General features: G+C 45.9%; 1 protein-coding gene across 4 annotated transcripts in view; it reads right to left on the bottom strand.

The window, feature by feature from the left end:
- Positions 1 to 1,711: 1,711 nt before the first annotated feature.
- The window catches only part of SEZ6L (seizure related 6 homolog like), a 178,584-nt gene continuing 163,901 nt past the window's right edge, over positions 1,712 to 16,394 (bottom strand). For 2 of the 4 annotated variants that reach the window (XM_032395098.1, XM_032395101.1), the window contains exons 13-17: positions 15,848 to 16,042; positions 10,109 to 10,141; positions 7,980 to 8,094; positions 5,819 to 5,921; positions 1,712 to 4,319 (exon numbers count right to left, since the gene is read on the bottom strand). In XM_032395098.1, coding sequence (XP_032250989.1) covers positions 4,290 to 4,319; positions 5,819 to 5,921; positions 7,980 to 8,094; positions 10,109 to 10,141; positions 15,848 to 16,042 — 476 coding nt within the window. In that variant the 3' untranslated portion in view covers positions 1,712 to 4,289. The remainder of the gene's footprint in view (positions 4,320 to 5,818; positions 5,922 to 7,979; positions 8,095 to 10,108; positions 10,142 to 15,847; positions 16,043 to 16,394) is intronic. The other 2 variants (XM_032395099.1, XM_032395100.1) reach the window with 2 other exon arrangements.

Here is a 16,394-nt window from a genome sequence, read left to right as displayed (position 1 = left end):
TGCGGAGATTTCAAAGCAAAGCGTTGGAGGAGCGGCTTGATCTTCCTGACGTCTTATGTAAAAGTGCAAAAGGAGAAAGATGGATGGAAGAAGGTTTGCTAAGCAAACAGGAGCGGGAATTTGAAGATCTGGCAAATTCTCAGCCTTATTCGCATTACAAAAAATGAGAAAGCTTGATCTGAAGAGAACAGTAAGGGTGTGGCTGAACAACGGGGCTGATGAATAGATCGTGGGTCAGACTCATGGATTACCCAGGCATCTCTGCGGGAGCCAGGAATACAGATGGGATGATACCAAACAGGACAGAGAGAATGGGACGGAGTGAAGGAAGGGTTGTGGCATTTCTTGGATCCTACAGGATCTGGCCACACAGCTACTCAGCTGTGGAGGTGCTGTTCTTCAAGGAGAGGGAAGAAGGATACTGCAGGTGATTCAGAGGTCATCACGGCTGTCACTCCCACCACCGGTCCAAGGACAAGGCTGTTTCCCCCTTGGTTTCAAAGGCTGGGGCTGGGGCTTTGTCTCTGGTTTCTGCCAGAATGACCCCACCTAGTGCCTCAGGGGATGGGGCTGCCCCCACCACTTCCCCAGAGCCTTGCAAGGCAGGGCACTGAATGACAGAGGATTATTCTCGAACCTTAAAATCTAATGGAATTTGCCTTGCTAGGTTTTGGATTTACTTGGGGTCCGTCACCCCTTTCTTCCTTCTGAATTGTCCTTTTTGGAATGGGAACGTCCATCCTATGCTTGTCCCATCATTGTGTGGAGGGACATAATTTGTTTAGTTTCATAGCTTCACAGCTAGAGGGGAATTTGCCTTGGGGTGACCCATACCCGATTTCAATAATATTTATTATTTTTTCAAGATTTATTTATTTATTTGAGAGAGAGAGAGAGAGCAGAGAGAGAGAGACAGACAGAGTGCAAGCAGGGGGAGGGGCAGAGAGAGAGAATTACAAGCAGACTCCCCACTGAGCAGGGAGCCCAAGCAGAGCTCCATCCCACGACCCTGAGATCATGACCTGAGCCTTAACCAAGTGTCGGACACTTAACCAACTGAGTCACCCAAGTGCCCCTCAAGGATATTTAGATAAGACTTTGGACTTTTGATTTTATACCTGATGCTGGAATGAGTTAAGACTTTGGGGGTGTTGGGATAGAATGAATCTTTTGCATAAAAGAAGGACATGAATTTTGGGGGGGTCAGGGGGTGGAATGCTATGGGCTGAATTGTGTCCCACCCCCAATTCATAAGTTGGAGTCCTAATCCCCCATGTGACTGTTTTTGGAGACAGGGCCTGGAGGTGGTAATTAAGGGTAAAGGAAGTCCTAAGAGTGGAGCCTGAATCCCATAGCAGTGTGGTCTTATAAGAAGAGGATAGAGAGAGAAGCCTATCCGCAGGCGAGGAAGAGAGTTTTCACCAGGAACTGAATGGCCAGCACCCTGGTCTTGGACTTCCAGCCTCCAAAACTGCAAGAAATAACCCTCTGCTGTTTAAGCCTCCCGTCTTTGTCACGGCAGCCCGCTGTCCTGTCTTGTTCCGGACATCCCGCCCGATGTTCCCGGAACCGTTCCCAATTTGGCAGCCTGTCTTGTCAATCAAAGTGTCAGCAGGTGTTACCTCAACCCAATCCCCAGACACCAGGAACACCCCCTCCCCCTCGATGCCACCCTGCAGTGTCTTTGTAACAAAAACCCCATAGCTTTGCCTCTTTTTCATTTGTTTTATTAGCATCAATATATACAAAGTGGAAAATGACTTAACTTCATTATTCTAGCTTAGAAAGTTTGTTTTGCTTTTTATTCTGTTTGGGGATAAAATGAAAATGAAAACGTCCCAGGAGAAAGCCTACCTTTGAGGGTGCTGGACAACTCCATAATATCTGACCTCGCATGACCGCCCCGTCCCCCACCCCCATGACTTCTCAAGGGCATAGGAAAGTCATACCCTTCGGATTTACCCCCAAAGAAAGGTCATTTTTGCCCAAGGCTTATGCTCAGCCTTAATCTACGCATATATTTGCCAAGTCACTTCTGCTTATACAACCCATCCTAATTATGTTGCCGCTTTGCTTCCTGCTGGGCAGTTTTGCAGTTTCCAAAGCTATCAGCCTGAGTTACTGGAGGCTTTCCACGGAGCTGGCTTCAAAAAATATTTAAAGCATGTCTATGGAACTAAGTAGGATGGCCCTCAAGTTGCAACCAGCATACTTATGTTGGCTAAATAATTCTACTCCTCCCCAGCCCGCCCCCCCCCAAAAAAAATCAAAAAGAGGAGCTCCAAGATGAAAAGCATCGAGTGTGTGCATTTTCAAAGCACAGGGCGGTAGCTGACAGATACAGCTTACAGGAATTAGCATGTAATACACACCATCACATGCATTCTTTGAAGCTCGAGATCTCTGTAAACGTATTTCCCCACTGTTTTAAAAACAAAGAGTGGCTTGTAGGAAGGTTCAGTTGGTTCTTGAGTTGCTCAAGATTGTATCCTGTTCAAAAATATTTAATCCCAAGGGGTTTCGACATCAATCTTATAAAAACAGACACGTATGAGCTGAAATGAGACGCCCAGTACATTTTTGGCACTATTATTATGTTTTTACCTTTACATGTTACAAATACACATTCAGGTATTCTAAAAAGAAAAACAGACACCAACCTGTCTTTCCAATCACACTGGACATTGCCAAGCTCACACGATCCATCTCTAGGTGAAAATAAACTTTTAAAACATGGTCATAGGTGCTGTGCTACTAAAGACATAACTAAGACATCGGTATCCTGAAAAAAAAAAAAAAATCAACACCTTTTCTATTCCTCCAACAGCCAATAAGGATTCTTAGGCCACTTTTAGGGAACAGGGTTAGAATAAAGATTTCATATTTTGTCAGTCCTGACAAAAGACAAATGTTTAGTTTGCACGTAACCATAGTATGTTCTAAAATTAAATATCATTAATAGAGTTCTTCCTTCCAGGTGACCCAGGGTTAGGGTTAGAATAAGCATCAAATGGAAATAAAAGCAAAGACTGGATTCTGCCTTTTAAAAAAAAAGGGTACATTATTTGCATCGTTGAACCTTCTCCAGATATGACATTGCTTACTAATGGTCTGGAACGATTCTCCTCTGGTTGTTTTTTGTTTTTGTTTTGTTTTGTTTTGTTTTGCATAAAATGGGGTGGGTTTTGGGTGGCTGGAAAGCAGCCTTGAATTATCTCTTGCTGTGCGTCATGAATGCATGCCTTAAGGAGCATATAAGCAGGATTCCTTTCTGGCAGAAGAAAAGTATTGGGCCTCAGGTCCCCCAAGATTGAAGCCCAAGCTTCTAGCCAGGAGGAGGCGATGTGTATGTGAAAACCAACTGCCCTACCCTAGCTCCAGAGCTGCCTAGACAAGCTACCAAAATAGGGACTATGTAACTATGTGGCGGAAGCTCCCCATGGGCATCCACAGTCACAGCTTGAGGGGGGCCCTGCTGAACAAAGGGATCAGTTCTTGCACCTGCAGCATAAATTCCCTTCCCTTTCATTCTTGGTGGAGGGTCAGAAGAAAGAACATTTTACTAACTTGATCCCCTCACTCAATGCCCCCCCCCGCCCCCGCACTCTCTCTGAATTCTCAAATCTCTCATCTACCCTGCAACATTTTCTGATTCTGCCAGCATCCAGTGAGGCCAGGGTGGCAGACGAGAATGCTCAGGGTCACACCTTTGCCGCCTTCGGAAGGATCATGGGAGGGAGGGGATGTGGCGAGACCTTCTAGAAGCTGAGAGCATTTGGAAGAGCGGACCCGGGATTTGTTTTGGAGCAGACTTGTTCAAGCTAAAGTCCGACCCAAGTTAATCCATCAAGAGTTACCCTTTCCAACCTAATCCTGGGGCTTGGATTTCTCCTAAAAGCACCAAGGGCATGGATCCCAAATGCGTGCAATTTGATGCAGCAAGAGCTGCAGATGATGGCCCCTGCTGATGGGGAAACCCAGCTGCTTTTTTTTTTTTTCTTTTCCCTTTGCTGCCATGTTGGTCATTTTGCAGGTCATCTGCCTGCCTTTGGAAAGGAGATTGTCACATGGATTTGGCCGCAGCTGCGACACCTCCAAACACACCTATTTCGATTTTAAATATAATAAATACAGCGAAGAAAACAGTGAATCTTCAATAAAGAGTCTAAAGAAAAGACGGACAACATTCTGCGGTTTCAATCAAATGCCACGTGGTCTCTGGATGAATTTCTCAAGGAGGTTGTAGTTGAGTTCCGATCTGCGAGCTCCCTTCTCAGGAGTAGCTCTCCTTAAATGGAAACTTCATACTCCCTGGTTTCCTGCAAGAGAGAGAAGCACAGATTGGGTAAACCGCTGGGTGGTGGAGCCACCGGCAGAGCGTGCCTTGAGAGCCTTTAGTCCTAGCCGAGGAGGTGAAGACTGTGGAGAGCAGAGCCGAGTCACCCGACCAACAACCTGCCCATCCCAGGTGTGTGAGTGAGCACAGCTGAGCCAGGATGACCACCCAGCTGCAACAAGCTGAAAACACTGCCCCGCAGACTAATGAGCAAATTAACATTGCTTGCTTTGAGTGACCGAGTTTTGGGATTATTTGTTACTCAGCTTTATCATAGTGCTGGGTAGCTGATACACTACGCTAATAAGTATCAGTAAGATCTAGTTTCTGAAGTGCTCTTTTTTTTTTTTTTTAAATCAGCTTGACCTTCTTTTCGTATTTGGAAACAAGATATATAGAATGTAAAATAACATACGACCTCTTCTTAGCAGTGCCATATCGAAAATGACGACAACACGTGGGTGGCAACCCCTTCAATTTCTCCAATATTCGTCAAGTGTGTGTAATATATTCCAGGCCTTCAAGGCAGAGGAGCTGGGAGATATAAGAAGTCAGAGCCTTGGCCCCAGAAGAGGTCATTGCCACATGCTTTTGTGGAGGTCTACTGTTCCTGCTGGGTCAACACAGATAAGCAAGCACATCTATGGTAGATGGGAGTATGGTGGGAAGACTCAAAGGTGGGCCCCCTTTTCCTCACCTCCTGGTGGTCACATTCTTGCATGATCCCCTTTCCTAAGTGTGGGCAGGACCTGTGATTTGCTTCTAACTCGTAGAATACAGCTAAGGCACTAGGATGTCTTGGCCATGCATCATGGTGCCCTGCAAATTTTCTATGGTCCCTAAAAATGATGATTTGTTATAATCAAGATACCCATTGGCCTATTTGATTGTTTGAGGTTCAAGGGAGGCAGGATAATATAATGATTAATGGCATCAGTCTGAATATGTATCTTGGCTCCAAGCCATGTGCTTTTGGCTGTGTGCAACCTTGGCCAAATCATCTGTTTGTCTCTCTGACCCTCAGTATCGTCATCAGTCCGTCAGAGGTAACTGCATGGTATACAACAGAGTTGCAGGGATTTGGGCAGCTTATGCATTTAAGGTGCCCGGCTCATGGTACATATTCTTCTTTTTTTTTTTTTTTTTTGAAGATTTTATTTATTTATTTGACAGAGAGACAGCGAGAGAGGGAACACAAGCAAGGGCAGAGGGAGAGGGAGAAGCAGGCTTCCCACGGAACAGGGAACCCGATGCGGGGCTCGATCCCAGCACCCTGGGATCATGACCTGAGCCGAAGGCAGATGCTTAACGACTGAGCCACCCAGGCGCCCCCATATTCTTCTTCTTATTATTACTGAGTTCTGTCTCCTTTGCAAGACTATAAGCTCATTAATGGCTGGACCAGGTCTATTTGGTTTACAGCTGTGTCCCTAGTGCCCAATACCAAGTCTGCCACCCAAAAGAGAAGAGAGACCAACTCACCCCTGTCTCATAAATGGGGTTGTCAAACTCGGTTTCCACGGTGATCTGGCTGTAAGGGTGGGAGTACATCAGGGGCAGGCGGAGGTTGGAGTAATAGCGACATCTGGAAAAGGGACAGTGAAGGAGATAGGAGTTACGATACCAGAGGAGGACAGCTAGCTGGGGCCCCTTCCCGGGCTCGGGCACCTCCACAAATGCCAAGAAGGTGTGCAGAAACAGCCTCTTGCAGTGAGAATCCAAGTGGGTGAATACCCAAATCATAACTGCTCTCAAGTTCTAAGCGGGTGACTGAAAACTAAAACCTCAGTACCTCCCCTTCCTGCAGAGCGGGGGAGCTCAGCTGGTTTTCACCTGTAAGGTGATTCGAGCCCCTCTTTCACACAGAGCGACAACAGCAATAATCAGCATTTACTGAGCACCAACTATATACCCTGTTGCCTCAGAACAACCTTCTCTGACTACCTATTTAAAAAGTGGTTCTTCTATTACCACACCCTATTTCTTTCCTTCATTGTGCTCATCACAATGTGTTGTGTTATAATTTGTGTATTTCTGTGTATTACACTGTTTGTGTAACACAGTGTGTCATAATTTGTGTATTTCTCCTCTCCCCCTTCAACACTGTAGGATCCACAAAAACAGAAAAAAATGATATTGGGCAGATGCCTGCCTCAGGGCCTTGGCACATACTGTGTGTGCCTGGAACCCTCCTCTTCCAGATATTTGCATAGGTTACTTGTTATTGCTTTCAAGTACTTACTCAAATGTCATGTCTCAGTGGGGACTCCTCTTCTAGAGTGCAATCATCACCCTACTCCAGCTCCCTTTTGCTCCCTAATGTACACAGTTGACCTTTGAACAACACAGGTCTGAACTGCACGGGGTGACTTATATGTGGAATTTTTGATAAATATAGTATGGTCCTGCAAGTGTATCTTCTCTTCCTTATAATTTTTTCTTTTTTTTTTTTTTTAAAGATTTTATTTATTTATTAGAAAGAGAGGAGAGCACAAGTGGTGGGTTAGGGGCAGAAGGAGAGGGAGAAGCAGGCTCCCCGCTGAGCCAAAGGCAGATGCTTAACCAACTGAACCACCCAGCCGCCCCCCTTATAATTTTCTTCATAACGTTTTCTTTTCTCTAGTTTACTTCATTGTAAGAATACGGTATTGGGGCGCCTAGGTGGCTCAGTCTGTTGAGTGTCCAACTCTTTATTTCAACTCAGGTCATGATCTCAGGGTCAGGAGATCCAGTCTCATGTCAGGTTCTGCACTGGGCATGGGGCCTGCTGGAGATTCTCTCTCTTCCTCTCTTTCTGCCCTGCCCCCAACCCCCACACTCACACTCTCTCTCTCAAAAAAAAAAAAAAAAGAATACGGTATGTATTACATATAACATACAAAACACATGTTAATCGACTGTTCGTGTTATCAGTAAAGCTTTTGGTCAACAGTAGGCTATTGGTAGTTAAGTTTTCAGGGAGTCAAAAGTTATATATGCAGATTTTCAACGCACCGGTTGTCGGCGCCCCTCACCCTCCTCACATTGTTCAAGGGTAAACCATATTTACTTTTCTTATTATACTTTACTTGCTGTCTATCTTCCTCCCATTAGAACCTGGGCACCACATATCAAAGATCTCCTTCGGTTTTGTCCACAGTGATGTTCCTAGAACTGTCCCCCACCCCCCAAACTGCCTGGCACATAGTAGGTGCTCAATAGTTGTGAATTTGAATGAATTAGTGAATATCCTAGCCATGGCTAAATACCTTCCTTCCTCATTGCAGGCAAGTTCTATGATCCCCAACACACAGGACAATGTCTGGTATGTAGTAGACTGTCGACACATGTTTGTGGAGTAAGTGAACGAATGAATGAGTGCATGATGGGATCGATGTCAGTGTGTCTGTCTCTCCCACTAAACCACAGCTCCTTGAGCTCGGGGGTAGTGCCAGCTTATTTGCTGCTGCATGCTCAGCCCTCCTGCCTCGGACGGGGTGGGAGGTGCTCAGTAGGAGTATTTCTCCCAGCGCTGAGTTGAATCATGTCATCTCCAAGCTCCCAAATGCCACCAACCCCAAGCTACAGATGGAGACCCTGTCCTCCAGTGCACTGGTCATTGAGTGGATGGCAGTCCCCCACGCCCTGCCCCGAAGCCCCCTACCTGGTGATGTAAATGTAGGCTCCTCCCAGCAGTAAGGAGATGATGAGGACTGGGATGAAGATAGCCAGTGCCATATTTCCCCCTTCCAGCGATGTCTCGGCTGCTGCTTCTGCTACTAAACACATAAGCCAGTGAAGCCTTCTGGTCTCACACCCTCAACCCGCATGGGCACCTGGCTCCCAGGTGGCCACCTGCCTTCCCAGTTCTGCACTCATTGAAAGAGCTGACATCGCAGAGCCTTAGCCGTTAGACCAGCATCCCCAGAGGGGAGAAGAGGCAGAGACTAGAGATAATGGGACTGGTTCTTTGCAACGGAGCCCAGACCCATCCTTGGATGGGGTGGTCATGGGGCTACCGAGAATTTTTTAACCCCTGGTCATACCATGCCCATTTTTTGGGGGGGGGGAGTTGGCGTGGAGAAAATCTCATATGTGCTAACTGGGAAGGCAGATCTGCTCGACATTCCATGGGAAAGGGGAGCTCCTTGCACCCAGACTGACAGGTGCCTCCCAGAGCTGCTCTATCAGACCCTCCAGGAGAGGGCGCTGGGCAGCTGGGCCTGTTCTCAGTACTGCACCCTGCCCCTCACGACACCCCAACTGTGAAGACCCAGTTTGGATTCTCAGAGGCCACGGTTGCACCTTCTTGGCCTCACCTGGAGCTCCCCCACCCCACTACTTTCCACTGGTTTGTGGAAATTGTAAGAACTACAAAAGCTGTTGTGGGGGCCAGGGGCGTGTTCTCAGCACAGCCTGAAGGGAGACCCCACATCTCCTCCGGACACCCGCACTCAGGTTTTCTCTGCCATTTCTCCACGGCCATGGCCCACAGAGTTCGGCTGCAGGCCAATCTATAATCCATTAACCGCCACTCTACGAAGTCTGAAAAATCGATGCTAACACCCATGACAAATGCATGAGCACAAAACATTACAACGGCTCTCATCGTCTCTGAGCAACCCAGGCCTTTGAGACGTTCCCATGGTTCATTGGTTGCCGAAAGGCAACAAAGGGATGGCCTGACGTGACAGACAATAACACCCCGAAATGCTCTCCCTTTTCCCTGCAGAGTGACTCATACATGCCCCACCTCTGCACTTATGCTTGAGCCCGGCTCTGCCTGTTGGGATTAAAATGTCATCTGTATGGGGCGCCTGGGTGGCCCAGTCGTTAGTGTCTGCCTTTGGCTCAGGTCATGATCCCAGGGTCCTGGGATCGAGCTCCCTGCTCCGCGGGAAACCTGCTTCTCCCTCTCCCACTCCCCGTGCTTGTGCTCCCTCTCTATCTGTCCCTCTCTCTGTCAAATAAATAAATAAAATCTTAAAAAAAAATGTCATCTGTTGGAAAGGAGAGCAACTAATGACACGTAGTTCGCGTGGCCCCACCTTCTGAGTGAATGATCTATTGTCAGAAAGCTAAATGGCTCCAAAAATGATAATAAAAACTCCTTAATTGGTTATCAGTTTTTTAAAATAAAAATGAAACCATATATATATATACATCTTATGACACCACAGCCCCAGTGAGTGGTTTGGTACCCGAGTGAATGGAGGTTACACAGAATATAGAATGGTTTATATATGGGAGGGGTTGAAAGGGAAGGGAACCACAAAATAAAAACCCGAACAAAATCCTGGCTAGCGTTTACCATCCATTCCCCATTAATAAATCTCACTTGGTAATTCTTAATAGGAGGAGAATAGAAAACAAGGAGGATACAGGGACAGGTAACTTGGGGAAAACGGACCACAGAGCATCTCCCAGGCAGACAGGGGGGTGCTCAGCATGGAAGGTGAGGCATCACTGGATTTACTTCCCCTAAAGAGCACCATGTGGATGAAAAGTCATACAGCTGGGTGGTGCCTTTCTCAGGCATGTGGACCCTCAGATTTTCTTACCTCAAGAACAGAACTGGTGACAAATCCCTTTCAGGTCATAGTTAGGACCCTAGGTTGCAAATTCAATGGTTTGTTTCTTTTACAATGTTTTATTTTGAAATTATCTTTAGCAGTATGGAGATGGAATTTCTGCTTATTTTTTAAAGCACCTGGAGAAGGACATGCAAGGACCTGCCCTTGTTTTCTGCTATTAGCTTGATTTATTGGATTTCTTTTTCATTATGGAACTCACCTTCTAATGCGTGTTCAAAGCTGTCTTGATTAACTGAAAGGGAAATTGGAAGCATTGGTTAATGTCGAGTGAATTCACTCTGCATGAAATGAAGCCAAAAAATTAAGAGCAAAAACCTGTGCTATGGTTTGCTGAAGTTAGTGATCAGCTTTGATTTATCTTGGGCTTCTGGAACTAGTGGAAGTGCCTGGACACATCCCTTCCTAGGTTCCTGAGAGATCATGACATAGATATGAAAGAAACAAGGACCATAGTAGTCCCTGTGATTAATTACTGAACACTCACCGCATGTCCGATACTGTGCCAAGAGCTTTCTGTATGTATCACTTACACCCACAACAATCTCACTAGGTGGATACTATCATCATCCCCATTTTACAGATGAACAAACAGAGGTTCAGAGAAGTGAAGCAATTTCTCCGATCTCACACAGCTTCTGAGGGATGAAGGCAGTCTTTAAACCCAGACTGCTTGTCTTTCCCCAGCTTCTGCTCCTAATTACGTAGTTCTGCTCATTTTCATTGTTCCCTATGTAGCTCAAAGGTTGATGAACAGTGAGGCTCAAGATAAAGCCCCACTTCCAAAATCCAGCCAGAGCTGAAACTGTTTTCCTGCTTTGAAATACGTGTTTATATGAACCTTTCCGGTTTTACTTCTATTCCATATTTATTTGACCATTATTCGTATTCCCTGTAAAACAATTTCCATTCACTGCCACAGACTAGAACTCTCCGGAATTCATTCATTTCCCCTTATTCCCCGTAAAACTTCTCTGGAAGTTCAAGATGATGGGGACTGGCATTCCTAGGCTTTGGCACCAAAGACATCATGGTAGGTGAGCACAAAAATATACCCATGTGGATGGGTTTCCAAGAAGCAAAATCCCAGAGTGAAGGGCTTAGATAAACAGAGTGCATTATAAGGGGGTGGCAGGGGATGGCCACCAAAGGCCCAGCTGTATGCACGTCCTAATACAGAGACTTCTTAATTTGTGCCTCGGTCAAAGTCACTCTTTGACGTTGGTCATTACCATGTGATGCCAACAGAACCAGTTGAAAAGCTAGCTTACTAACTAACTAACTACAGATTATCTCTGGAGCTAGGGCATCAGGAAAATAGGAAAAATGAGATAGATACTTCCCGCCCAAGACATGAGCTGGACTTGGGTTGAGTGTCTGGGAATGCATGAACTCCTACTGCATCTCAGAGCTGGAAGGAGACTTTGAATTTGTGTCCCTGGGAGTGTGGTCAATGGCCTCCTGGGGCACAAGTTAAAATGCAGCCTCCAGGGCCCCGCCTTTTCCTTTTATTTCACACAAATAGAAACCGAGGTCAGGGAGGGAGGGTGGCTTGCCCAAGGTCACACAGGTGGCCCACAGCCCAGCCAGGCTGAATCCCAGGGCCTCCGAGTCCCCATCAGGTGGCCTTACATTGACCCTCAGTCACTTAGCCAACTCCAGAACACAAAGCCATGCACCCCACTTTTTTTTGGAAGAGGAAGTGATTTGTCATATCCTTACAGTCGTGGGGTCTCAGGAGTGGAAGTGGAGGGGACAGAAAGATGGAAACATCCCCTAAGATCCTTTCCTGCCAGAAACTCTGTCATGCCTGATGAAGAAAGTGAGGGGCAGGGGGCCACTCACCTGCTGGGCCTTCAAGGGCTCACCTATCTTAGAACATAGAAGTTTCAGGAATGCAAAACTGAGCACCTTTTATCTTTTCTTGTGTTTTTGATCATGTATTTTCATTTTTCTAAAAAGATTTTATTTATTTATTTGACAGAGAGAGAGTGAGAGCAGGAACACAAGCAGGGGGAGTGGGAGAGGGAGAAGCAGGCCTCCCGCCGAGCAGGGAGCCCGATATGGGACTCGATCCCAGGACCCTGGGATCATGACCTGAGCCGAAGGCAGATGCTTAATGCGACTGAGTCACCCAGGCTCCCCTTGATCATGTATTTTCAATGGCAGTTCCATCTTCCCATCAGATTGGCAACATAGAAAAAAAAAACAAAACTGATAACATCTAGTGCTGGCAAGGACGTAGGGAAAAGGACATTATCACACATTATTAGAGGGGGAGCATGAATCACTACAGTTGCAGAAAAGAATCTGGCAAAACCCACAAAATCTCAGCATCCACAGATCTTTGCCCACACCATCAATCTCCCTTGGAGGAATCTGTCATATCCGATGAGAAATGTCAGCACCCAAAGATTCACGGGCAAGGCCATTTCTGGGCAAAAGGAGACAAAACAAACAAGAAACCGGAAAAGAACTGGTAGATCCATGCACAGAGGAAGGAGCGGATGCATTAGGAGACATCAGAGTGCAATGCCCCATGGTAATTAAAAAGATAAGACAGAGCTCCATTTTTTCTTTTTTCCAACTTGACAGATGTGTGTGATAAATGGGGGAAAGCAAAACACAAAATAGGTATGGTATGAAGTGTTTTTTTACTTGGCAACAAACGAACACTTCCTGCCCCTCTCTTTGCAGTATGTCTACTTGTGTAAGTCCAGGGAACTGGGGAGACAGGACACTCACGGGTGATCCAGACTGGCTTCCCGGGAACGAACGGAAGGGATGGAGAAAGGAAGGGAAAAACAGCTAATGTTTCGTTGGCAACTTTGGTTTCTTCTATTTCTTGCATGAGATACTTTTGTAGTGAATCCAAAAAGGAACATAAATAATCAGGGGGCAGATCACATATAGATTCAAAAATGGCCCTTCTGTGGTATCCTTACTTAGATTTCTTAAAAACAACCCCTATTAATTTTTCTCCACGCAGAACACTTACCCACAACACCAGATCAACTTCTATGAACGTCCATGTAGCAGTTAGACGGTTTACAGGCAATCTTTCCCCCGGGGGAAAACATCCCAATGTTTGAACTCTACAAAGTGGATTTCCTGTGCTATCGAAAATAAATTCAAACACAGGGCTGGGCTTCATCAAAAATTAAGGCAGGGAAGAAGAGGGAGGCAGTTGTCTTAAATCCCAGTGGCCGGGGACGCCTGGGTGGCTCAGTCATTAAGCGTCTGCCTTTGGCTCAGGTCATGGTCCCAGGGTCTTGGATGGTCCCAGGGTCCTGGGATCGAGCCCCGTATCGGGTTCCCTGTTCCTTGGGAAGCCTGCTTTTCCCTCTCCTACTCCTCCTGCTTGTGTTCCCTCTCTCGCTGTCTCTCTCTCTGTCAAATAAATAAATAATCTTAAAAAAAAAAATCCCAGTTGCCGATTTCTTATTTTTCTCTGCATTTCAACAGGATCTCTTGCCCTCTTATTAAGAACTGCTTCTTTAAGGTCTTGGCTCTCACAGGATAGGCTCCTGCTTGATTCCAGGTGAGAATATGCAGCACCTCTATGCCAGCATTTCTCACACTTGCCTGATGATCAGACTCACAGCTGGTGTTAGTGACCCCGGTTCCCTAGCTCCTGCCATAGACCCCGTGAATCAGCATCTTCCCTGCAGGGGCCCAGAAGTCTGTTTATATTTGCACCCCACATTTAGAAACCACTGCCTTAAGTGATTCTCAAATTCAAAGTGCATTTGAGCAACCCAGAACTTGTTAAAATGCTTATTTCAGGGTCCTACCCCTCAGTGATTCTAGTTTTGTAGATATGGGGTAGTAGATTCAAGAATTTGTTTCTCAAAAGCAGTCTGGGTGATTCGAATGCTGAAGCGACTGGCAGATTGGAAGCTACCAGCCTAACAGCCTTAAAGTCCACCCTAAAGGCCGCTTACTGGGAAAGAGGCAGGGAATTTACAATCAGGAGACATGTGTTCAAATCCTGAATTTGTCTCATAATAGCTGTGTGGTTTTGGGAAAGTCACCTAACTTCTCTGGGCCTTTCCTTTTGTAACCATACAACGGGTAAGATGCCTCATCTATCTTTTTTTTTTTTTTTAAGATTTATTTATTTGACAGAGAGAGACACAGCGAGAGAGGGAACACAAGCGGGGGGGGTGGGAAAGGGAGAAGCAGGCTTCCTGCTGAGCAGGGAGCCCGGATGCAGGGCTCGATCCCAGGACGTTGGGATCATGACCTGAGCTGAAGGCAGACGCCTAACGACTGAGCCACCCAGGCGCCCTGATGCCTCATCTATCTTAGAGTGTGGTCCTGAGGTTTAAATGAGGCCATTCAAGAAAAAAAAATTTTTTAAAAAACATAGGTAAATTTCACATAACATAAAATTAATCATTTTAAAGTGTACCATTTGGTGGCATTTAGCACACTCATGATGTTGGGCAGCCACCACCTCTATCTAGTTCTAGAACATTTTCATCACCTCTAAAAGGAAACTTTCTACCAACTAAGTAGTTACTCTTCTCTCTCCACCCCAGCCCTGAGAGCCACCAATCTGCCTCCCGTCTCTATGGGTTTACCGATTTGGGATATTTCATATAAATGGAATCATAAGATATGTGATCTTTTGTGTCTGGCTTCTTTCTCTTAGCATCATGTTTTCAAGGTCCATTCAGGCTGTGGCAGGTGTCAGCACTCCGTTCCTTTTCATGGCTGAATAATATTCCAGTCTAGCTCGACCACATTTTATTTATCCATTCTCCAGTTGATGGACATTTGGGTAATTCCCATCTTTTGTGAGCAATGCTGCTATGAATATTCATGTACAAGTGCTGCTGTGAATACTTGTTTGCAATTAATTTGTGCATCTACCTAGGAGTAGAAATGCTGGTTGGAAAACATAAAGCATTTGGGGATCCATTGAAGTTATGGGTTCCCAAGTAGAAACGTAAAACTCCATGATGCCTCCGTCCCTGCTGGGGAGAGAATTCAGAACTTTCTGCCTCATTCTCAAAGGGGCATTAATGCCATAAAAGCCTAAGATCTATTAGCCTAAAGCATCGAACGGATTTAGGATATTGTTATTAATTGCATGCCTCAAAGACCCAGATAAATAGACCCAAATCTCACTGGCTATGTTGAAACTTAATTTCAGTGATGAGTGTTTCACTGATTTTATTTTATTTTATTTTATTTTATTTTATTTTATACTTTATTTTATTTTATTACATCACGTTAGTCACCATACAGTACATCATTAGTTTTTGATGTAGTGTTCCATGATACATTGTTTGCGTATAACACCCAGTGCTGCATGCATAACGTGCCCTCCTTAATACCCATCACCGGGCTAACCCATCCCCCCAACCCCCCTCCCGTCTAAAAACCTCAGATCACTGATTTTAAAACAAGTTTTCCCTCTTCACCATCTCTGGGATGGGGGCGTGTTAATCCGCTGCCACCAGGTGGCGCTCACGATGGCTCAGTGCGCGCCATGGTCCAGCGCACCATCATCAGCGTTTGGAAAGGGTGTGAGCAGCAGGGGAGACCACCCCAGAGGCAACAGGGGAGCCCTCGTAACCCCTGGGAACCAAGTGGTTGTGAAAACGGGGTGCAGGAGGCAGGGAATGTTTAAGCCATGTAACCGAAGCAGGAGTGCAAAGTAGAATGGCTCTCCGTTATGATAAAAATCGAAGCTCGCAACAGAGCTTTTAGTAAGTAGAAATAAAAATGCTAAGCCGGGAGAAGGCATTGTGCCATCGTTTAATTGGCAGCATTTTTTTTTCTTTCTCAGTAGTGCAGAAAATAATGGTTGGTTTCTTAGATGTCATGAAATACAGTAGATGGACTTTTTAGAGCAAATTGAGAATCATAACAAGAAGCCAGACCTGACATCTCCCGGTCCCCATCCCGGGTGGTGAGTAGGTTTCTTTACCTTTACAAACGGGCAGGGGCCCGTTCCAGTGGGATGGCTGTCCCAGGATGCATCGAATGGTCACTTCGCCCATGAGCTCAAAGCCTTCGTAGCACATGAAGGTGAGGGACTCTCCTGGCAGGTAGAGCCTCTTATACAGGATTTGGTAACCGTTTTCGGGCAAGCCAGGGTTGTCACACGCCAGGGACTCTTCCGCTGAAATACAAGCCCAAAGCAGCTCTGATGAGATCACGCAAATCCTGGGGGACTCCCACTCACAGCTTGTCTTTTTTTTTTTTTTTAATTTTTTTATTGTTATGTTAATCCCCATACATTACATCATTAGTTTTAGATATAGTGTTCCATGATTCATTGTTTGTGCATGACACCCAGTGCTCCATGCAGAACGTGCCCTCCTCAATACCCATCACCAGGCTAACCCATCCTCCCAACCCCCTCCCCTCTAGAACCCTCAGTTTGTTTTTCAGAGTCCATCGTCTCTCATGGTTCTTCTCCCCCTCCGATTTCACCCCCTTCCTTCTTCCCCTCCTGCTACATTCTTCTTCTT

The sequence above is a fragment of the Phoca vitulina genome, unplaced genomic scaffold, assembly GCF_004348235.1.
Source record: "Phoca vitulina isolate PV1807 unplaced genomic scaffold, GSC_HSeal_1.0 scaffold82, whole genome shotgun sequence".
NCBI lineage: Eukaryota > Metazoa > Chordata > Mammalia > Carnivora > Phocidae > Phoca > Phoca vitulina.
This window is presented reverse-complemented; position numbering and strand designations above follow the sequence as displayed.